At 45.4% G+C, this 23768-nt stretch overlaps 1 protein-coding gene across 1 annotated transcript in view; it reads left to right on the top strand.

The window, feature by feature from the left end:
* The window catches only part of LOC111963976 (transmembrane protein 132D), a 50459-nt gene that overhangs the window by 21178 nt on the left and 5513 nt on the right, over nt 1-23768 (top strand). The window contains exons 3-7 of the mRNA XM_023987590.1: nt 10700-10843; nt 15666-15846; nt 17099-17242; nt 21189-21397; nt 22375-22672. Of these exons, the coding sequence (XP_023843358.1) occupies nt 10700-10843; nt 15666-15846; nt 17099-17242; nt 21189-21397; nt 22375-22672 (976 nt within the window). The remainder of the gene's footprint in view (nt 1-10699; nt 10844-15665; nt 15847-17098; nt 17243-21188; nt 21398-22374; nt 22673-23768) is intronic.

A 23768-nucleotide genomic window follows, 5' to 3' on the forward strand; every position in this document is an offset into this window, starting at 1 on the left:
GCTCAGAAATGTGTGAAATTGTGCACTAAAATCAGACAACTTTTAACATTTTCCAAGAATTTCAATAGAGCAAGTTGACAGGTAGCCATACCTATTTTAGTGTTATATCAAGGATACAGAATCTACCCTGACCAAAATATTATTGCAGATCATTTTATGATGTATTTAGCTGTTGTATTGTTGTAGAAAGGTTTGGAAAAACAGGGACATCTTTTCCTGTCACCTTTTAATCCTGATGGGTTCTGACAAATAATCATGATTTAATCATCTTTTCTTGGAAAGGTATTTTATTTCTGTTGAGATAGATGAGAGCGATAGATCAGTGACCTTTATCTCGCTGATGGAAGATGTGCCACTCCATATTACTTTACTTTATTTAGACAAGTATTATATTAACTAGACTGCTCTCACATGTATTGGCCTCCAGTTCTCAGTGTAATAAATATGTACAAGTAGGGATTTGTAAAAAAGACACTGACTGCGTAAACATTGCTATGGTGGTTTTGACTAAATTCTACTTCCAGGCAGCCCCTGGTCGGCCTTCAAAATCTATCACTAGGTCTCCTCCCACGCCTTGAAGTCTCGTGTGTCCCTGTTCTGTTCTGTCCCCTCTCTAAGCCTTTATGTTCGCTGGGAGGAACAGACAAGCTGTCGGGCCTATGGATTGAGTCGAAAAAAGCTTAAGGCAGAGCGGAGAGAGCTCCAGGGCCATGTTGCACAGCTGGAAGAAACCCAAAAGGAGAGGAGATTAGTGCTTCCTTAGGCCACACAATCAACGGGCCTGATTAAGAAACAATGTTACAGGCACTTCTCCATTTAGACACACACACACACACACACACACACAACCAACACCACACCACACACACACACACACACACCACACACACACACACACACACCACACCACACACGCACACACACACACACACACACACACACGACACACCACACCACACACACACACACACACAATGACCATTTAGATACACACACACACAATGACGGAGACAAATGGGCCTGGTCAAAAGTACTGCACTACATAGGGAATAGGGTGCCATTTGGGATACAAACTCAGTCAGCCCAGACTCGGCCAGGACAGAATCACTCCATATAAATAAGCTTGTATGTTTTCACGCAAAGAGAAACACACAGATTACTATATGTATTACATCACATTAAACATATATTGCAAATGTATATACTGTAGTGGACAGATTGACATACATTTAGGTTATATCGGGTATATCTCACACGCATACACAAGATTAAAGACTTACTTTGATTCCTTGTACTCCTTGTACCCAACCCCACATACAGTGCCGACGTCCAGGTCCTGAACCTCCCCTAGGTTCTTACTGTGGCATGCAGTGTTTGGTTTTCACCAGACATAATGGGATACATCTCGTCCAAAAAGTTGACTGAAGTTTGCCAAAAAGCACCAGGAAGCACCTGGATGATCATCAAGACTCCTGGAAGAATGTTCTATGGACAGATGAGTCCAAAGTATAACTTTTTGGAAGACATGGGTACCATTATTCCTGGCAAAAACCAAACAATGTATTCCACAGTAAGAACCTTATACCAATTGTCAAGCATGGTGGTGGTGGTAGTGTGATGGTTTGGGGATGCTTTGCTGCCTCAGGACCTGGACGACTTGCCGTAACCATGATTTCTGCTCTGTATCAGAGAATTATCAAATCATATCAAATTTGATTTGTCACATGCGCCGAATACAACAGGTGTAGTAGACCTTACCGTGAAATGCTAACTTACATGCCCCTAAGCAGCAATGCAGTTCAAGACACAGAGTTAAGAAAATATTTACTAAATAAATTAAAGTAAAAAATAAAAGTCACAATAAAATAACAATAACGAGGCTATATACAGGGGGTTCTGGGTACAGAGTAAATTTTTTATTTTATTTAACCTTTTTTTAACTAGGCAAGTCAATTAAGAACAAATTCTTATTTACAATTATGGCCTAGGAACAGTGAGTTAACTGCCTTGTTCAGGGGCAGAATGACAGATTTTTACCTTGTCAGCTCGGGGATTCAATCTAGCAACCTTTCGGTTACTGGCCCAATGCTCTAACCAATAGTCTACCTGCCGTCAATGTGCGGGGGTACAGGTTAGTCGAGGTAATTTGTACATGTAGGTAGGGATAAAGTGACTATGCATAGATAATAAACAGCGTGTAACAGCAGTGTAAAAACTATGTGGTGGTGGGGGGGGGGGACCTAGACTTGGTGCTCCGGTACCGCTTGCCGTGCTGTAGCAGAGAGAACAGTCTATGACTTGGGTGACTGGAGTTTTTGACAATTTTTGGGACCTTCCTCTGACACCTCCTAGTATATAGGTCCTGGATGGCAGGAAGATTGGCCCCAGTGATGTACTGGGAGGTAGGCAATACCCTCTGTAGCACCTTACCGTCGGATGCCGAGCAGTTGCCATACCAGGCGGTAATGCAATCGGTCAGGATGCCCTCGACGGTGCAGCTGTAAAACTTTTTGAGGCTCTGTGGACCCATGCCAAATCTTTTCAGTCTCCTGAGGGGGAAAAGGTGTTGTCGTGCCCTCTTCACGACTGTCTTGGTGTGTTTGGACCATGATAGTTTGTTGGTGATGTGGACACCAAGGAACTTGAAACTCATGACCCGCTCCACTACAGCCCCGTCGATGTGAATGGGGGCATGTTCGGCCCTCCTTTTCCTGTAGTCCACAATCAGCTCAATTGTCTTCCTCTAATTGAGGGAGAGGTTGTTGTCATGGCACCACACTGCCAGGTCTCGGACCTCCTCCCTATAGGCTGTCTCATTGTTGTCGGTGATCAGGCCTACCACTGTTGTGTCGTCAGCTAACTTAATGATGGTTTTGGAGTCGTGCTTGGCCACGCAGTCGTGGGTGAACAGGGAGTACAGGAGGAGACTAAGCATACACACCTGAGGGGCCCCCGTGTTGAGGATCAGCGTGCCAGATGTGTTGTTGCCTACCCTTACCACCTGGGGGCGGTCCGTCAGGAAGTCCAGGATCTAGTTGCAGAGGGAAMTGTTTAATCCCAGGGCCCTTAGCTTGGTGATGAGCTTTCAAATCAAATCAAATTAAACTTTATTTGTGACATGCGGCAAATACAAGTGTAGACCTTACTGTGAAATGCTTACTTACAAGCCTTTAACCAACATTGCAGTTCAAGAAGAGTTAAGAAAATATTTACCAAATAAAGTAAAAAAACATATAATAATAACAATAATAATAAAAATAACACAATAACATAGCAATAACGAGGCTATATACAGGTGGTACAGCTACCGAGTCAGTGTGCGGGGGTACAGGTTAGTTGAGGTCATTTGTACATGTAGGTAGGGGTGAAGTGACTATGCATAGATAATAAACAGCGAGTAGCAGCAGTGTACAAAGAAATGGAGGGTGTGGGTCAAAGTAATAGTCCGGTGGCCATTTGATTAATTGTTCAGCAGTCTTATGACTTGAGGGTAGAAGCTGTTACGGAGCCTTTTGTACTTGGCGCTCTGGTACCACTTGCCGTGCGGTAGCAGAGAAAACAGTCTATGACTTGGGTGACTGGAGTCTCTGACACGTTTATGGGCTTTCCTCTGACACCGCCTAGTATATAGGTCCTGGATGGCAGGAAGCTTGGCCCCAGTGATGTACATCTGGCAAATCTGACCATAATTCTATCCTCCTGATTCCTGCTTACAAGCAAAAACTAAAGCAGGAAATACCAGTGACTCGCTCAATACGGAAGTGGTCAGACGAGGCGGATGCTACACTACAGGACTGTTTTGCTAGCACAGACTGGAATATGTTCTGGGATTCATCCAATGGCATTGAGGAGTATAACACCTCAGTCATCGGCTTCATCAATAAGTTGTCATGTCTTTACTATTTGTGATGACATGCTATTTTCAAATCGATTACCTAACGTTGAATTATTTGATTAAATTAATCAGGCAATAACTAACTCATTAGGAATCCGGGGCACCACGGAATCATTCGTTTATAGAGAGGGCTATGTCCCGAATCCACTCTTAAAGATCTGAAGATCTTTTATATCAATAGCAGTGTCACGCCCTGGCCTTAGTATTCTTTGTTTTCTTAATTATTTTAGTTAGGTCAGGGTGTGACATGGGGAATGTATGTGTTTTTTGTAGTGTCTAGGGTGGTTGTAAGGTTTAGGGGGTTTATTAGAGTAGTTGGGTTTATGTTTAGTATAGTAGTCTAGCTGTGTCTATGGTTGAGTGTAGGTATCTAGGAAAGTCTATGGTTGCCTGAATTGGGTCTCAATTAGAGACAGCTGGTTATTGTTGTCTCTGATTGGGAGCCATATTTAAGGCAACCATAGGCTTTAGCTGTTTGTGGGGAATGTCTCCTGTGTCAGTGTCTGTATGTTACGCCACACGGGACTGTTTTCGGTTTTGTTTGTTCGTTCGTTTTATGTAGTCAGTTTTCCTGTTATTGCGTTCTTCGTGTTTCATGTAAGTTCGTCGTCCAGGTCTGTCTACATCGTTTATTTGTTTTGTTAATTATTCAAGTATAGTTCGTTTTTTCGTCTTGTGTAAATAAATTATGTCATCACACAACGCTGCATTTTGGTTCAATCCCTGCTCCTCCTCTTTGATGAAGAGGAGGAGGAAAGCCGTTACAGAACCACCCACCAATCCAGAACCAAGCAGCGCAAGTTCGAGCAGTGGACTAATAAACAGGAATGGACATGGAGGACGTATTAAACGGCAGGGGTTGCTACACATGGGAGGAGATCCTGGCTGGAAGGGATCGCCTCCCATGGGAACAGCTGGAGGCGCTTAGGAGAGCGGAGGCAACGGGAGAGAGGAACCGCAGATATGAAGGTACGCGGCTAGCAAGGAAGCCTGAGAAGAAACCCCAAAAATGTCTTGGGGGGGGGGCTAAGAGGTAGTGGGCCAAGGGCAGGTAGGAGACCTGCGCCCACTTCCCAGGCTAACCGTGGAGAGCGGGAGTACGGGCAGACGCCGTGTTACGCAGTAGAGCGCACGGTGTCTCCTGTACGTGTGCATAGCCCGGTGCGGGTTATTCCACCTCCCCCACTGGTAGGGCTAGATGGGCATTGAGCCAGGTGTCATGAGGCCGGCTCAACGCGTCTGGTCTCCAGTGCGTCTCCTCGGGCCGGCTTACATGGCACCAGCCTTACGCATGGTGTCCCAGGTTCGCCTACATAGCCCGGTGCGGGTTATTCCACCTCCCCGCACTGGGCGGGCGACGGGGAGCATTCAACCAGGTAAGGTTGGGCAGGCTCAATGCTCAAGGGAGCCAGTACGCCTGCACGGTCCGGTATTTCCGGCGCTACCCCCGCCCCAGCCCAGTACCACCAGTGCCTACACCACGCACCAGGCTTCCAGTGCGTCTTCAGAGCCCTGTTCCTCCTCCACGCACTCTTCCTGTGGTGCGTGTCTCCAGCCCAGTGCCTCCAGTTCCGGCACCACGCACTAAGCCACCTGTGCGTCTCCAGAGTCCTTACACACTGTTCTTTCTCCCCGCACTCGCCCTGAGGTGCGTGCCCTTAGCCCGGTACCACCAGTGCCCGAGCCACGACCCGCAAGGCCTATAGTGCGCTTGAGAGGTCAGTGTGCCCTGTCCCTGCTCCCCGCACTAGCCTGAAATGTGTCTGTGTCCCACGGTGCCTTCAGTTCCGGCACCACGCACCAGGTCACAGTGCGCCTTATCCGGCCAGAGCCATCCGTCTCCCCAGCGCCATCTGAGCCATCCGTCTCCATAGCGCCATCTGAGCCATCCGTCTCCATAGCGCCATCCGTCTCCATAGCGCCATCTGAGCCATCCGTCTCCCCAGCGCCATCTGAGCCATCCGTCTCCCCAGCGCCATCTGAGCCATCCGTCTGCCCAGTGCCATCTGAGCCATCCGTCTGTCCCGAGCCATTAGAGCCGCCCGTCTGTCCCGAGCCGTCAGAGCCGTTCGTCAGTCAGGAGCCGCTAGAGCCGTTCGTCAGTCAGGATCTGCCAGAGCCGCCAACCAGACAGGATCTGCCAGAGCCGCCAGCCAGACAGGATCTGCCAGAGCCGCCAGCCAGCCATGAGCAGCCAGATCCGCCAGCCAGCCGCAGCCAGATCGTAGCAGCCATGAGCAGCCAGATCCGTCAGCCAGCCATGAGCAGCCAGATCCGTCAGCCAGCCATGAGCAGCCAGATCCGTCAGCCAGCCATGAGCAGCCAGATCCGTCAGCCAGCCATGAGCAGCCAGATCCGTCAGCCAGCCATGAGCAGCCAGATCCGTCAGCCAGCCATGAGCAGCCAGATCCGTCAGCCAGCATGAGCAGCCAGATCCGTCAGCCAGCCATGAGCAGCCAGATCCTCAGCCAGCATGAGCCGTCCAGCCAGATCCGCCAGAGCCGTCCAGCCAGGATCCGCCAGAGCCGTCCAGCCAGGATCCGCCAGAGCCGGCCAGCCAGGATCCGCCAGAGCCGCCAGCCAGATCCGCCAGAGCGGCCAGCCAGGACCGCCAGAGCCGGCCAGCCAGGATCCGCCAGAGCAAGCCAGCCAGGATCCGCCATTCAGTCCGGTGCTGCCCTTCAGTCCGGTGCTGCCCTTCAGTCCGGAGCTGCCGTACCTCAGTCCGGAGCTGCCCCTTATCCTGGGGCTGCCCCTTATCCTGGTGCTGCCCCTTATCCTGGTGCTGCCCCTTAGGCCGGTACTGCCCCTTAGTCCGGTGCTGCCCCTTAGTCCAGTGCTGCCTCTTAGTCCGGTGCTGCCCCTTATTCCAGTGGGGTTAAGAAAGCGGGTAGTGACTAGGTGGGGGGGGACCACGACCAGTGCCGGAGCCGCCGCCGTGGACGGACGCCACCCCAGACCCTCCCTAGACTATGTGCTGGTGCGCCCGGAGTTCGCACCTTAAGGGGGGGGTTATGTCACGCCCTGGCCTTAGTATTCTTTGTTTTCTTAATTATTTTAGTTAGGTCAGGGTGTGACATGGGGAATGTATGTGTTTTTTGTAGTGTCTAGGGTGGTTGTAAGGTTTAGGGGGTTTATTAGAGTAGTTGGGTTTATGTTTAGTATAGTAGTCTAGCTGTGTCTATGGTTGAGTGTAGGTATCTAGGAAAGTCTATGGTTGCCTGAATTGGGTCTCAATTAGAGACAGCTGGTTATTGTTGTCTCTGATTGGGAGCCATATTTAAGGCAACCATAGGCTTTAGCTGTTTGTGGGGAATTGTCTATGTCGAAGTGTTTTGTGTCAGCACTGATTTTTGTATAGCTTCACGGTCGTCTGTTCTGTTTGTTGTTTTGTTTTTTCCTTCTTTAAAATAAAAGAAGATGTACTTTCCACGCGCTGCGCCTTGGTCCTCTCTCAGTCCCGTTGACGATCGTGACAAGCAGTCAATCATGAATTATTCTTTACCTTCTATCAGTCTCATCTGAAAGTTGTAAAATTCTTGGATATCTGCTCGAACCCTAATATAAATTATGAATCAGCGATTTGCAAATTGGATTAATAATTGATTTACTAACTAATCAAATCACAGACATACATGGAAATACACAGTAGATATTGTACATTGGGTTGCTACATGATACAAAGAAAAAGTCCCTAGCGGACAAAACCGATATGATGGCTTGGTAGACAAAAGAAAAGGGGTGTGCAGTTCAAGAGCAGGAAACTCATAGAGGATTACGACACTCATAGAAATTGCTAACACTTTACATGAACGACAGCTCATTCGAAAAGAAATTGCAATTTATATTACAGCACCTATGTCGTTGTTGTCTTCTCTGTTGGAATCCGGTCCGTCTGCTGGAGAGAGTCGACAGAAAAGTCTCTGGTTGCGTTTCCCCTAAGATCAAAGTATTTCGTGGATGTTAGAATGGGTACTTCAGAGTACTGTGTTTCAGCTGTTGACTGTGTTCTTGTCCCAGATTTACGTAATTTCGAACTTCAGACTAGTAATTTGTGTCGTCTAGAGTTTCTCACTTATTCAGTAGTGAATCGATAGTCTCAGAGTTTAACCATATACAGCTGTGTAGCATATGCTCCACGTGGGATGGTTTTCTAGTCTTATAGTTTCTAGAGGTCTTAACCATTCGAGACATCCGGCTTACCGTGTGTCTCTTTGGCACCTTGTAGTTTTAAAACCACTTCACACACCAGCGTCACCCGGCATGTTTTGGTCTTAGAAATTCAACCATTTGCAACCTTAGCTTACCGGGGTTTGCGTGGTCTGGTGTGAATTTCATCAGGAGTGGGTTTTACACGTTTCAGTATATATGAAAATCCATACTCTCGTTTAGAAGGTACATTTAAGTCATTTAAGGTTGGTAAATATCACATGGTAAATATCACATGGTAAATATCACATCACAAGGTAAATATCACATTACATCTTTTCACAAATAGTTTCATGTTTATTCACATACTTTTCACAATATTTAGATGTAAACCTGACAGCTGGGAAATATACACTTTAAGAGATACCGTTATGTGTGTTTCCTGTCCTTCATGAGATCACCAAATGAAACACACTCGTCATAACTGTCCCTTAAGTGTCCAGGGACCATTCATCACTAAGTATTGAACATTGAGCTGTAGTCAATGAACAGCATTCTCACATAGGTGTTCCTTTTTTCCAGGTGGGATAGGGCAGTGTGGAATGCGATTGAGATTGTGACATCTGTGGGTTTGATGGGGCGATATGCAAATTGGAGTGGGTCTAGGGTTTTTGGGATGATGGTGTTGATATGAGCCATGACCAGCCTTTCAAAGCACTTCATGGCTACCGATGTGAGTGCTACAGGAGAATATCAGGCCATCCATCTTTGAGCTGAAGCTGAAGCTGAAGCGCAGCTGGGTCATGCAGCAAGACAATCATCCAAAACACACAGTCAAGTCAACATGAAAATGGCTAAAAAGAAACACATCGAAAGTTTTGAAATGGCCTAGTGAAAATCCAGACTTAATCCCAATTGAGATGTTGTGGCATGACTTTAAACGAGCAGTTCATGCTTGAAAACCCACAAATCTCTGTTCGGCATGGAAGAGTGGGCCAAAATTCCTCCACAGCAATGTGAGAGACTGATCAACAACTACAGGAAGTGTTTTGTTGGAGTCATTGCAGTTTAAGATGGCTCAACCAGTTATTGAGTGTAAGGGGGCAATTGGTTTTTCACACATGGACATTGGGTGTTGCATAACTTTGTTTATGAAATAAGTATGCCATTGTTCACTTAGGTTCCCTCTATCAAATATTAGGTTTTGCTTGAAGATCTGATAACATTCAGTATCAAAAATATGCAAAAGTAGAGAGAATTAGAAAGGAGCAAATATTGTTTCACAGCACTGTACATGCTTATTCAATCATCCCAGGAAGTCTGATGACAAGATCTCCATGGTCAGGACATAGAGAGCATTCTTTACCCACACTGGGTCACCCCGTCCTAGGGAGTTTGTATGAGGGCCTCGTACTGCCACCCTGCCTGGTCCTCCCACCCTTAGAGGCGTGTAATGAGGGCTCCTGCACTGCTGTTGACTGGAGAGATAGACGGGATGATTCACACAGCAGATTAAATGATCAGTGGTTCCCCAGCAAGCAACTAGTGCTGATGGGAATAAGATGTGCCTGCTGATTCTCGGTTTGCAGGCAGGGAGGTAAACATCACTTCTCCGATGTGTCTTTCAGCACACCTCATTAGAGCACGCACGCACGCACGCACACCACACACACACACACACACCACCACCAACACACACACACACACACACACACACACACACACACACAGAGACCAGCCAAACAGTGGTAATAACATGTTGATCTTCTTTCAAATGGAACTTTCACCAACCAGGCAGCTTTAGATGCTGAGCGCAGAGCAGTGCAACCAACCTCCATAGACAAACAATGGCATTAGAATGAACCGTAATGAAGAGTGACTTTTAACTTGGCACCATCATAGGATGCCACCTTTCCTAAAAGTCAGTTTGTCAAATATCTGCCCTTCTAGAGCTTCCCCGGTCAACTGTAAGTGCTGTTATTGTGAAGTGGAAACGTCTAGGAGCAACAACGGCTCAGCCGCAAAGTGGTAGGCCACACAAGATTACAGAACAGGACCGCCAAGTGCTGATGCACATAGCACGTTAAAATCGCCTGTCATCGGTTCCAACACTCACTACCAAGTTCCAAACTACCTCTGGAAGCAACGTCAGCACAAGAACTGTACGTCAGGAGCTTTATGAAATGGGTTTCCATGGCTGAGCAGCCTGCAAACAAGCCTAAGATCACCATGCGCAATGCCAAATGTCGTCCAACATCAGTGCCCGACCTCACTAATGCTCTTGTGGCTGAATGGAAGCAAGTCCCCGCAGCAATTTTCCAACATCTAGTGGAAAGCCTTCCCAGACGAGTAGTCTCTATTACAGCAGCGAAGGGGGGACCAACTCCATATTAATGCCCATGATTTTGGAATGAGATGTTCGACGAGCAGGTGTCCACATACTTTTGGTCATGTAGTGTACATCAGGCTTCTATCATTATCTGAGGTTCTCAGGTGACCCACCTCCCCTGCAGCAGATACTCATGCGTCAATAATACTCAAACAGATAGGTGGAGATTCTGTTGATATCAACTCAAGTAGCCTGTTTTTGTACAGTATGTGTGTATGCCAACTGACCTGTGTGTGTTACAGTAACTGTGTGTCTGTGTGTTCCAGAGCCACAGTGAGGAAGGGCATGTCATTCAGTACAGCGAGGCCCAGTGACTCAGCCTTATGGGACATCGCCCTGGAGTCTGGCAGAGGGGGCGCAAACACCATCTCTGCAGTGTGTCAGAGGAAAAGCACCACCATGGGGAAAAGGTGGGTGTTCAACAATGAGAAGTTCCTAACCAACCTCTATTGAATTCAAAAGAATGAAACAACAAATGTTTCTGAACATCTTATTCCTTACAAAACTGAGTGATTGCCAAATTTCTAAAAGCTCTAAATGTTCTGCTTTCTTAAATGGCCATCCTCTGTCCTGTTACCACTGACTGATATAAGTAGTGTACGATTGTTGATGCACAGCACGTGTCAAAGACAAGGGTAGAAGAAACAAACAGGTTTGTTATAGATTTCTGAGAATTCTCCTTGATAAAACATTATGATTTATTTGAACCTTTATTTAACTAGGCAAGTCAGTTAAGAACAAATTCTTATTAACAATGACAGCCTAGGAACAGTGGGTTAACTGCTTTGTTCAGGGGCAGAACGATAGATTTTTATCTGTCAGCTTGGGGATTCGATCCACAAACCTTCAGTTACTGGCTCAACGCTCTAACCACTAGGCTATCTGCCACCCCATCTGTTAAAATAGGAAGAAGGAACAAATTGCAAATCTAGAATTTTGTTTGAGGAATAAAACTATTGAATTTCATCAGTTGCCTTGTTGGTGTGTTCATGGCATTTTTGTGACAGCCTGTTATTGTATGAAGCAGGTCTATATTACATTGTGATGAATCACTCTCATTGTAAATAGACTGAAGGGACTATTCAAATACCTCATTAGGGAACTATTTTAACAGATACAGTATATGTGACATAGTTATTTGCTTTATGCAGTAATTCCCCTGATTTACATTAGATATATTATGGGACCCGGTGATTTCCCTGGTCAGGTGAGATCATGTGGTCAGGACAAAACTCTGGGCCCTAGTTATAATCTTATGCAATATGCACCGGTTTCCCGGACAGAGATCAAGCCTAGTGCTGACTAAAAAAGTATTCCCCCATGAACAATATTCATTGAAATAGACTATACGACTAATCTTTGACCTGGGAAACCAGCCCTATAACTACAAGGAATAACATACAGTAGTTGACAACGCAAATCAGTTGTTTGTAATACTCTGAGATGATGATGACATCAGCAAGAACGTTAGTATTCCTGCTGTCTACCACAGTGGGGGACGGATCAACTGGGTTAATATGAACACTATAAAACCCTCAAACTCAACTCTGGAGCTCGAAGCCTGTTCACTGCATTTTTTCATTGTTCTCCTCTAATCGGGGCCTTCTTTAGATCTGGGATACCAGATAGGTGCAATTCATTATCAGATAGAACACAAAACTAGCAGGCTTCAGACCTCGTAGGGCAGTTATTACCAGGGCTACGCGCAATGCTGTCGGGTGTACGCCAAATAAAAATGTGATTCACTTTTTTTTTTAAATACATTTTAAAAATGTGATTTCTTTTTCTCTTCACATTTTCAAACAGTACATTTATATTTTCCAACGGGGCTATACATTTGTGTGTTTTTCTCTCTCGCCTGATTAGCCTAGTTTCACTGCCCCCCAAAAAATTTAACCATCTAATGTTTAGCGAAATAGCAACACAATGTCAAATACAGGTAGCCTCGTCAAATAATTAACATCCAATCATATTAACCGTTACTCTCTCACGATAAACCTTCACTCTTGCGCAGACATTTAGAAACTAAGAGTCAACAGACGTGGCGGGCCTGGCACAGCTCCTGGTATATGTCCGTTATGTTTATGGGGGGTCAATTAAGGAGGACAACATGAGAGGATATTTTTTGTACTGGACAGCTTTTTGACATCAGATGGACTTTGGTGGTCAAGATGTGTTGGTATCTGTACTGATGGCGCAAAAGCCATGACAGGGAGACATAGTATAGTAGTAACGCGCGTGCAAGCAGTTGCTCCCGACGCCACTTGGGTACACTGCAGCATCCACCGAGAGGTTCTTGCTGCCAAGGGAATGCCTGACAGCTTGAAAGACACTACAGTGAAAATTGTTATCTTTGTTTAAGCAAGGCCCCTGAACTCTCATGTATTTTCTGCATTATGCAATGATATGGGCAGCGACCATGTAACGCTTTTACAACATACTGGTTATCAAGTGTCAAAGAAGTTATTTTTAATTGAGTGACGAGCTTAAAGTTTTCTTTACTGATCATCATTTGCACTTGTCTGACCGCTTGCATGTTGACGAGTATCTCACACGACTGGCCTATCTGGGTGATGTTTTTTTTCACCTGCATGATCTGAATCTAGGATTACAGGGACTCTCCGCAACTACATTCACTGTGCAGGACAACAATGAAGCTATGATTAAGATGTTGGAGCTCTTTTCTGTCTGCATGAACTAGGACAACACACAAGTCTTTCCATCCTTGTATGATTTTTAGTATGCAAATGAACTCAAGCTTACGGACAATGTCAAATGTGATATAGCGAAGCACCTGAGTGAGCTGAGTAAGCAATTACGCAGGTATTTTCCCGAAACGGACGACACAAAATACTGGATTCGTTATCCCTTTCATGCCCTGCCTACACTTACCGATATCTGAACAAGAGATCCTCATTGAAATTGCAACAAGCAGTTCTGTGAAAATTGAATTTAATCAGAAGCCAATGCCAGATTTCTGGATAGGGCTGCACTCAGAGTTTCTTGCCTCCCCCTTGGCAAATGACACTGATGCCCTTTGCAACCACATACCTATTTGAGAGTGGATTCTCGGCCCTCACTAGCATGACAACTAAATACAGGCACAGACTGTGTGTGGAAAATGATTTAAGACTGAGACTCTCTCCAATACAACCCAACATTGCAGAGTTATGTGCATCCTTTAAAGCATACCCTTCTCATTAACCTGTGGTGAGTTATTCACAATTTTTGATGAACAAATAAGGTTGTATATGTAAGATGGCTAAATAAAGAGCAACATCGAATAGTGTGTCTGTGTGGCAGGGTTTAAATGATGGCAAAAAAACAACATTTGAGAGTGCACAGCTGGAGGTTGAGTGTTTGAAGGGGTACAGGACTATAAAACGTTTGGGAACCACTCTCGTTGGGTAGGAGTTGAATACCCCTGGTTTAGAATATTTCTTCGTGATGTGATCTTGTAATCCCCCATCTTTATATCAGACACATCTTGTTAGTGACAACTCATGTCCATTTGTCAATTGTTATTTTGTCATTAAAGGCATTTGATCTATGTACTCAAGTGATGTACACAAGTCACTGCTGCCAATAGATTTGAGTTGCTATATTATTCATGTATGTATTTAATTGAAAACATTCTGAGAAGTTGGCACCATACTGTATATGACACTTAATTTTTTCTCATGGACACATGAAGAATTGTAACAGGCCAGGTAACGTGATGCTTTACAGATGCACATCTACAGTATTTATTGATGGACTGGACATGTTGGCTTTAGAGGACAGCATCACACAGCATCACACAGCATCACGTGTCACATTATCAAAAATGTACCGTCAACATGGGACATTGTGTGCTGCTATCACAGCACTACCTGATCCAGATGGTAAAACAGACCTCTGCCCAGCAACCTCCCAGCACTTGCTCTCCCCCTCAGACAAACACACACACACACTCCAACCCGGCTCAGCGTGCCGCCCGTCCGACCCACTTATCTGTAATCATCAGTAATCATCAGTGCGTTATCCGGGCTTAAGCACTGGCTGGCGTGCTCCAGGGAAGATTAGGAGCCCAGATATTCCAAGTCCCAGCAGCGGTATTAACTAGTGAATACCCAGTGAACACCCAGGCGGGTGGACAGAGGTTTCCACCCCTCCATGCACCCACTCTGGAACTGATGATAGGAAGCTTTACAGTCTGTGACCACCAAAGCCCTCAGAGGGAAAATGTACACTTTTTTCTCCTCCATTCCTGTCTAGTAGTAATTGAGTGGAATCATGGTGAAAATGGTCCCAATGAACCACCAAGAATCCTGTCCAATCACTTTTATTGAGAAAGAAGTGAATGTAGAGCAAAGCTATCTAAAGGCCCTATCTGAGCGTTAGAGATGCTGTCAAGGCTCTGACTGATTTAAAAATCCTTAGGAGTTGATTGAGTTACCTGTGCGGCCATCAAAATCCATCCGTTTAAGATAGAGATATCAGGTTTTTTTATGGGCTGTGTCTCAATCCACCGCATCCGCCTTCAGATACACCGCTGTTTGTCAGACCAGGAAATGTCCCGAAAATTGGTCTTCTCACAAAAACATCTGTAGCGTCTGAATGGTTTTGCCTTAAGGCTAACATGATCACTCTATGGAAAGATGAGACTCTCACGAACACGATGCTATTCTCCGGGACTCGTCTGAAGGTAACCCGGTACCGGAAGTATGGAAGGAGTTTTATACCAACAAAAAAAAGGGGATAAATATGTGTCCCAAATAAAATATATTTCCTGAGCTTTCTTATATCTCCTAGATATAAGACAGACACTTCAAACCCTATTTTGCCATTTGTGAATGTGTTATTCAATGTGTTTCTATGGGCTATAGTAGTAAATAATTCAATATTTGTATATTTTTTTCGAATTATTATTCTATTCATACAGGGGTCCTAAAATTCTAAATCAAATAGCTAAATGGTATGACCATTGAAGTGATGTTGATATCTGCTAGGTTGGAGGAACATGAACAACTATGATACCCAAACTATGACTGTCAACACTTACCTACACTACAGTATAACCAAAGTGTAGATTAAAACAGCATCGTTTTATAATAACACTGGGACTTTGAATGTGCATGTTAGATCTTGTTGATTGCAGCATTCATGTCCATTCATGAGCTGTGAAACATTGTATTGGATGCTTTTGTGAAAATCATTAGAATGCAGAATGGGAATGTAACTCTATTCCAGGATTGTCAGGGGTCTGTTGGAGGTATTGCAGCTTGACTTTGAGACCAAGGAGTTGACTGATCAACAATCAGAGAGCCAGATGATCACATGGCGTTTTGAGACAGGAAACATCAAGGATGTCGGCGTCATGAGGATCTATACATCTCAGAGAGACTACGTGGGTCTGGCACCACTGGTCATGGTGAGGAGTGTGTGTGTGTGTGTGTGTGTGTGTGTGTGTGTGTGTGTGTGTGTGTGTGTGTGGTGTGTGTGTGGTGTGGGTGTGTGTGTGTGTGTGTGCAATTTTTATTACTATGTGTGCATGCACATCTTTGTGTATGCCAGTTTGTATGGCACAGCAGCAGCTGCATTAACAGTAACACCACCACTGTATTCTCCCTGCAGCTTAACTGTGAGTTGAATTAAACTCCCCTGGATGTGCAATTAAGTGTAGGCTGGGTGTACCATAATTTTACCTCTATTGTTCTCTCATCGGGTTTGATGTTTTATGGAAGCGATAAAGGAACAATAAAGCGTGTGTGTAAATGATTGGGAGAGCCCTGGAGAGGGGATGTCAGGGGGGTGTCGGCTGAGTGCCAGCTCCCTTGGCCTCTAGCTTTGATCAATTCTGTCCCAGGTCACACTCTCCCTCAGTCAGTGTTAATGAAGTCGACGTTCATTGAGAGGATCAAACGGCTCACCATAGGTAGGAATGAACCATCTTTTTAATGAAGCCACAATGCATATTGATTTATAAAATGTCTCCCTAAGTATGTACTAAGTACAGATCTGGATTGTCAGAAGACGCTAATACCACCTGCATACTTGTGACAGAAATCAAGCACACTTCCATTACGTTTGTGAGTACTTTACACATTCACAGCAGTGTTTGTGCCACAAATCCCATAGGAATTGCTTCAGTACAGTAGGTTTGTACAAATAGTCAGTTAGGTTTGGGTGACTTTCAGAGGCAGAACTAGAGCTTGTCCTTTCTGAATCGCGGTCAGCAGCTGTTGTGCTGCTGAGTTTAGAACGGCTGACAGGCTGCCGCAACATCTGGCGAGTGCTTCAGTTAAATCTACACCAAGCCAGGGCATACAGTCATCAGCCACTGTATCCACCCCTACAACTCCTAGATTAGGAAGACATTTTATTAGAGAGCATCACGTCAAGAAAACTGTTTTGAATCAATGTTCAAAGAGAGGTTATGGAGCTATAAGAGAGATTTCATCAGCCGTGGATCAACGTTGACTTGTCTATTCATGTTGAGAAGTTATACCTAGCAGTTAAACACAATAAACAGTACAAGGACATGTGTGTGCATGTGATTGTGTGTGGGCATGCATTGGTGCATGCATGTGTATGTACAGTACATGCCAATTTGTGTATGTATTTGTATGATAATCTGCCTGCCTGCCTCACACGGTCGCTCTGTCCTGTCTTGCCCCCTGTAGGACAGTGACGTGCTGAACACAGCTGTTCTGACTGCTAAGAAGGTGTCTGTCCCAGTCAGGACTCTGGCTGTGGAGGCTGACGGCTCCGTCACTGATGTCACCAACTACACCAACTGCAGGTCCACTGATGAAAACGTGCTGAAGGTACAGCATTGGAACCCCTTTTTCAATATTCACTGTTTCCCTATGTTGCAAGATTACAAGTTGGGTCTGGGAACCCACAACACAATAAAAACTCATACAAAACCATAGTTACACATCAATTAAAAACACCAAATCCTCCTCCACAGTAACTAAACACAACAGACTCTGAATACCCCGTATACTCATAAACAGATCAATATTGTCAACCAGTTTGTGATAGGCTGTCCCCGAATACTGTTCTTTCGGGTCTTCCATATTGCTAATTATAGCTGCCCCTAACACAAAATTAAGCAAAATAACTACACCCCTTCGACTAAACCTGTACTTTAGCCCAAATATAAACAGTTGGGAAGAGAAAACCTCTCCCAAAGCTGAGAACCAAGAAGTGACCAGGTCAATCATCCCGACAAATCTGGGACACTGTAAGAACAGATGTGCCAGAGTTTCAGACTCAGCACAGAATGTACACCCTTCCCCAACTATCGGATCCAGGTGTACCAGATGCATATTGGTGGCTATGGCTCCATGTATTATCCTCCATTGGAGGTCAGCTGTCCTCTTTTCAGTAGGCAGTTTGTGAAAAAGAGGCTCTTCAAAAAGCCACATCCCTGGTGGCGTGCCGGCCTTACGGGACTTGACAAGAACTCTCCAAGCCTGCATAACAGACTCATTAAATGGAGTCAGGCCAGATAACTCACCCCCCTCCAGCTTTAAGAGGAAAATGTGCTTGTCTAAGCCCAAACAGCCCACTCTCCTTATCAATGTGTAGGCTGTGTCGACCCAGCTAGAACCGTCACTGTACAACAGTCTCTGGGCTGCTTGAAGCCGGAAAGCCATGATCCTGGAAGAAATGTCCACCAGGCCTTGCCCWCCCTRGTGCAGTGYCAGGTACAYYGCTGCAGCTTTAATCCAGTGRTGTCCAGACCAGAAGAAATMGACAAGGGTCCTCTGAAGCTCTTGTATCAGARCCCCCGGTGGCTGTAAAATCATTAGTCTGTGCCACAGGGTAGAGGCAGCAAGATTATTAGCTACCAGTACCCTTCCCCTATAAGACAGCTGGGGTAGCAACCATTTCCACCTTGACAGTCTGGCACACACTTTCTCCACTACACCCTCCCAAAACATAACATCATGTAACAACTTAACATTAAAATACCAGTAAGGTGATGACCTTCGTGGACAAGTGAATATCAACAGCAACAATATGGTGATCAGAGAAACCCACAGGAGTAATATCACACCTTCCAACCCTACTACAGTAGTGCTCAGATACATACAACCTGTCTAACCTTCCAACCCTACTACAGTAGTGATCAGATACATACCAACCTGTCTAACCTTCCAACCCTACTACAGTAGTGATCAGATACATATAACCTGTCTAACCTTGCTGCACTGACACCACCTTCATTAACTTTTAACCATGTGTACTGCCTAACTTTTGCATTCCTAACTCTCCACACATCAGAAAGCTCTAACTCAGTTAATAGACCAGACAGGCAAGTGGCTGACAGCAGATGAGGTTCTTCAGCAGTGCGGTCAACAGTAAAATATACTGTACAATTCCAGTCCCCCCCTAAAACCATACAGCCCTCTTGGTCACACTGTCTTAAGGTTTCCTTTATTTGATCAAATACAGCAATACGCTCTGTACCCTCCTTAGGCGCATAAACATTCAAAAAAACGAATAAAAAACCCATAACATCCAACCTGACCAATAAAACCCGTCCCTTGACAATCTCTGTTGTAGATACCACAGTCACCCCTAAGCCTGAGGAAAACAAAATTGCCACCCCAGCACTGAAATTAGTACCATGACTGAGTACATGCTGCCCCTCCAACCATACCCATTCAACCTCATTAGCCTCATCACTATGTGTCTCCTGTTAGAAAACTACATGAAGCTTTTCTGTTTTATTACTTCTAAAACCCAAGCCCTGCTTATTCCTGTCCCTTCCCCCATTAATATGAGAAACCTACCCGTAGTACCTCCATTATAGAAAAAGAGAAAGGAAAGCAGAAGAAACCACAGAGAAACCAGACAAAGAGAAAAAAACACCCTATGAGCATGATCTCATCATTGTTTAAATTTTCTTTTAACCTGACCACGTTCCCACAACAAATTTCCTCAGCGAAATTGCTTGCTTCTCACTCAACTGTCTAACCCACCGTCTTCTGTAACATCACAGCTGACCTCAACAAACGTTCAATATCAAAAAAATATGCCAATTTGACAGATTTCCTTAAAAGTCTGATCCAGGAACCCATTTACCTCCTCTAGATTGTAAATTGAGTCATCACCAGCTGCTATTTATCAATAGAGATATCCATATCCTTATCCTGATCCTCCTCAACTGAGGCCACAGACCACTGACTCCTCTCTACCACATCCCTCTCAGTACTCCCCACTTGCACCCAATCACTCGTACCAGGCATTCTCCCCCTACCTGGGAGACTAGCCCCACCTGCACCCCCTCCTGTACCCCAATACTCATAGTGGGCATATCCTCCACTACTGTAGATTAGCTCCACATGAACCCCCTCCTGTACCCCAGCACTCATACTGGGGCACCTCCTCACCAGTCTGAGGAACTGGTCTTCAGATCCATCCTTACCTTCTACAACAATATTTTTTCTGCTGCATAACATTTTCCTCTGGTACAAGTTGCAACTCCGTGCCCTTCAACACGGAACAACTTGTTCCTCAGCAACAGGTGCTTGTGGCTGCTCTACCGCTGTCGGCCCACCTGTTCCCTACATCAGTGGGCCAGGCGTTACGAGGACCACCTGCGCCCCTCCCTCTGCCTTCTCCCTTTTCGGGCGAGCATGTCGCTATGGCCAACATCCCCACGCTCAAAACACCGTTGACTACCCATGCTAAGCATTAAGCCATATACAGTCTGTTGTCATACTTGACTTTAAACGATAACTCCAAAGTCTGCTCCGGTGAGTCCAAAAACAGAAACACCTGTCGCCGAAACGACATAACCTGTTTCAAAGCTGGTTGTTTGCAACTCAATGGGACAATCTTAATTGAACTTGCAAACTTCCCAAACCGCAATAACTCGCGCTCCAATAGCTCATTGGGAATAAACGGCGGTACATTCGAAATCGTTACCCTTGTTGACTGAGAAAAAAGCGGCGTAACTTGAATAAACATTCCTTTAAGAAGTACGCCATGCTCAACCATACGATCAACAAGGCGCTCTTTAAGAAAAACCACCACCGCTTTATTCATCCGTGACGCATAAGCAACATTCTCATATCCTACCTTCTCTCCTACGGCAACCAGAAACTCCTCCACCGTGACAGTAGCTTCAGTAACACACCTAAAGCTGTGTCGAAGTGACAGGGACGGCGTTCCCGTGTGGGTCGCCATCCCCGCCAAAACCAGGGTAATTTCGACACGAAAAACAATATACTTAATTCTACCACAACAACTAAATAAAAATAATGATAACCTTAATCATGCATAGGAAGAAAAGAAACGTAAAAGAAAAACCAAGATATCTAACTCTACACAACACTCGCACTCACTCACACAATTCCCAGCATGCACCAAACACTCCCAGCATGCAGAGAGAGAGAGAGAGAGAGCCCGGGCAGGTCTTTTCAAGGTTAGCCCTGGAACTTTATCCAGTTTCTTTCATATCACTCTCTCTTCCCGATCAGTGACCCCTCTTAGAGTAAAGCACCTCACTGGGTCAGGGTAAAGGATGATCCCCGAGCATGGATACATTTCCATACACATAAACACAGATACAGTAAGATAGTTCCACAGCATGCTCTTTCTGTCTTCTCTCTCTCGGCACTTAGATGGATACGCCTACAGTATGTGACTATGGGCACAGGGACCTCACGTTTGATAGAACCCTTGCTAACCACTTAAATAACTCCACATGGAGAGGTTGTGTTTTTTAACTCAACCTCCCCCTGCCCCCCCCAGGTGTCGGATCGTTGTGACTATGTGTTTGTGAATGGGAAGGAGACGAGGGGAAGGATGAGGATGGTGCTCAACTTCACCTACAGCTACCTGAGCGCCCAGCTGGAGATGAGTGTGTGGATGCCCCGCCTCCCCCTGGTCATCGACGTGGCTGACCCCGAGCTCAGCCAGATCAAGGGCTGGAGGGTCCCGGTGGCCGCTGGCAACAAGAGGTATGGTTTTGTTTGTTTACAACTCTCCACATATCGATGTTGGCAGAGCTTTCGTCTCGGTCAATGCTATTTTAAAGCCATAGTACAGAATGGGAGAGCTGATGCCATGACCTGCTGGAGTTTGGCATTCATTACATTTTAAGGAAGGATTTGATAAATTGTGAGTTGCACAAACGTCATAACAAATCATCACAAGATCTACTGGTAGTGACCCACTGCATAGTGACAAAGGATGAAATCAAAGAACATTAAATGTAAGTAGGATTTCACAGAGCTATACCCAGAATCCTAAACCCCTAAACCACAAAATAGTGTTTGTTTACCAGCCTATAAACTAGAGCTGTGCTGTTCAGACAGATAGATGAATTCATAAATGCAAGCAGTACAGTAAGTACTGTGACAGAGAGGGTACGGAATGGAAATCCCCCAGCTTACCAGCCTTGCCTAATGCATATTACAGAGAGACTCTATAATAATCAACTATAATCACATCACTGTTAGTTACATAAGTGTGTTATGCCCTGTAGATGGGACTGTATAGACTTGCTCTCAGGAAACAGGTCAGTAGGGTCTCTCTCAATACTGAGTTTCGTACCGCTGCCTGGTTCTCACTCAATACACTGACGTGGATGGATGGATTGTGTAGGGTGTTGTTGTTTTTCTCTGGAGATATCTTAACATGGTTATAGGTGGTGTCAGAGCCAGCTACCCAAATCCATTTAACACTCACTTATTTTTGCAGACGTCTGTCAGTTCTTGGTTTAAGTATACGCAATAAGGCCCTAGGGGGTGTGGTATATGGCCAATATCGTCTCATATACACACGGGTGGGTGGTTGGGTTGAGCCAATTAGCACCCAGTATCAAACTACCCGGTTTACACAATTTATATAACTATGTTTTGTCTTGCATTACTCTGGTCATAGCCATCAATCCCCTGTGTCTCTGTGTGTCTCTGTGTGTCTCTGTGTGTCTCAGGACCAGCTGGGACAGTGAGGAAGAGGAGGAGATGAGGAAGGGCAGGGGCTGCATGCTACAGTACCAACACACTGTGGTTAGGGTGCTCACACCCTTTGTAGCCGAGCCGTCGGACCGAGCTCCAGACCCCATGGCAGGGAAAGTGGGGGGGACTCTGGAGAGTTTCCTGGGGACAGACTGGCAGGTGGATGTCACCAGGCTGGTGCGTTACTCTTTCAGGGTGAGAGACCCAGCTATAGCCACACTACAGGCTGGGACTGTACTGCAGGGACGCGCTGCAGGGACCACGACTCTACAGGTAATGTGTGTGTGTGTGTTTGTATGTGTGTGTGCGTGCGTGCATGCGTGTGTGCATGTGTGTATACGTGTGTACATACAATGCCTTCAGAAGGTATTCACACCCTTGATTTTGTCCACATTTTGGTATGTTACAGCCTGCCTTTAAAATGGATTCAATTGAGATTTTGTGTCACTGGCCTACACATAATACACCATAATGTCGGAGTGGAATTATGTTTTTTTTTTAAATGATTATACATTTTATTAAAATGAAAAGCTGAAATGTCTTGAGTCAATAAGTCAATTCAAACCCTTTGTTATGGTAAGCCTAAATAAGTTCAGGAGTAAAAATGTGCTTAACAAGTCACATAATAAGTTGCATGGACAATGTGTGCAATAATAGTGTTTAACCTATACAGGATCAGTTCCCCCCCCCCGCGGGACGGTTGAACTAAAGTGCGCTAATGTCATTAGCATGAGGTTGTGAAGAGGGCACGACAAAACCTGTTCCCCCTCAAGAGACTGAAAAGATTTGGTATGGGTTCTCAAAGCCTCAAAAGGTTCTACAGCTGCACCATCGAGAGAATCCTGACTGGTTGCATCACTGCCTGGTATGGCAACTGCTCGGCCTCCGACCGCAAGGCACTACAGAGGGTAGTGCGAATGGCCCAGTACATCACTGGGGCCAAGCTTCCTGCCATCCAGGACCTTGGTGTCAGAGGAAGGCCCTAGAAATTGTCAAAGACTCCAGCCACTCTAGTCATAGACTGTTCTCTCTGCTACCACACGGCAAGTGGTACCGGAGCACCATGTCTTGGTCCAAGAGGCTTCTAAACAGCTTCTACCCCCAAACCATAAGACTCCTGAACATCTAATCAAATGGCTACCCAGACTATTTGCATTGCCCCCCTCTTTTATACTACTGCTACTCTCTGTTGTCATCATCTATGCATAGTCACTTTTATAACTTATAGAAGATGTCACCCTCCCTAGGAGAGGGGGTGACCTTGATAATTTATTGTTAAAACGAGAGGCTGCCTGGATCTTTAATTTAAAGACCCTTGCTCCCTTCGGGTCTCAACGTAGACTTTGATCTGAAGCCATTCTTGTGATTA

This window comes from Salvelinus sp. IW2-2015, linkage group LG5 (assembly GCF_002910315.2).
Source record: "Salvelinus sp. IW2-2015 linkage group LG5, ASM291031v2, whole genome shotgun sequence".
NCBI classification, from domain to species: Eukaryota; Metazoa; Chordata; class Actinopteri; order Salmoniformes; family Salmonidae; genus Salvelinus; species Salvelinus sp. IW2-2015.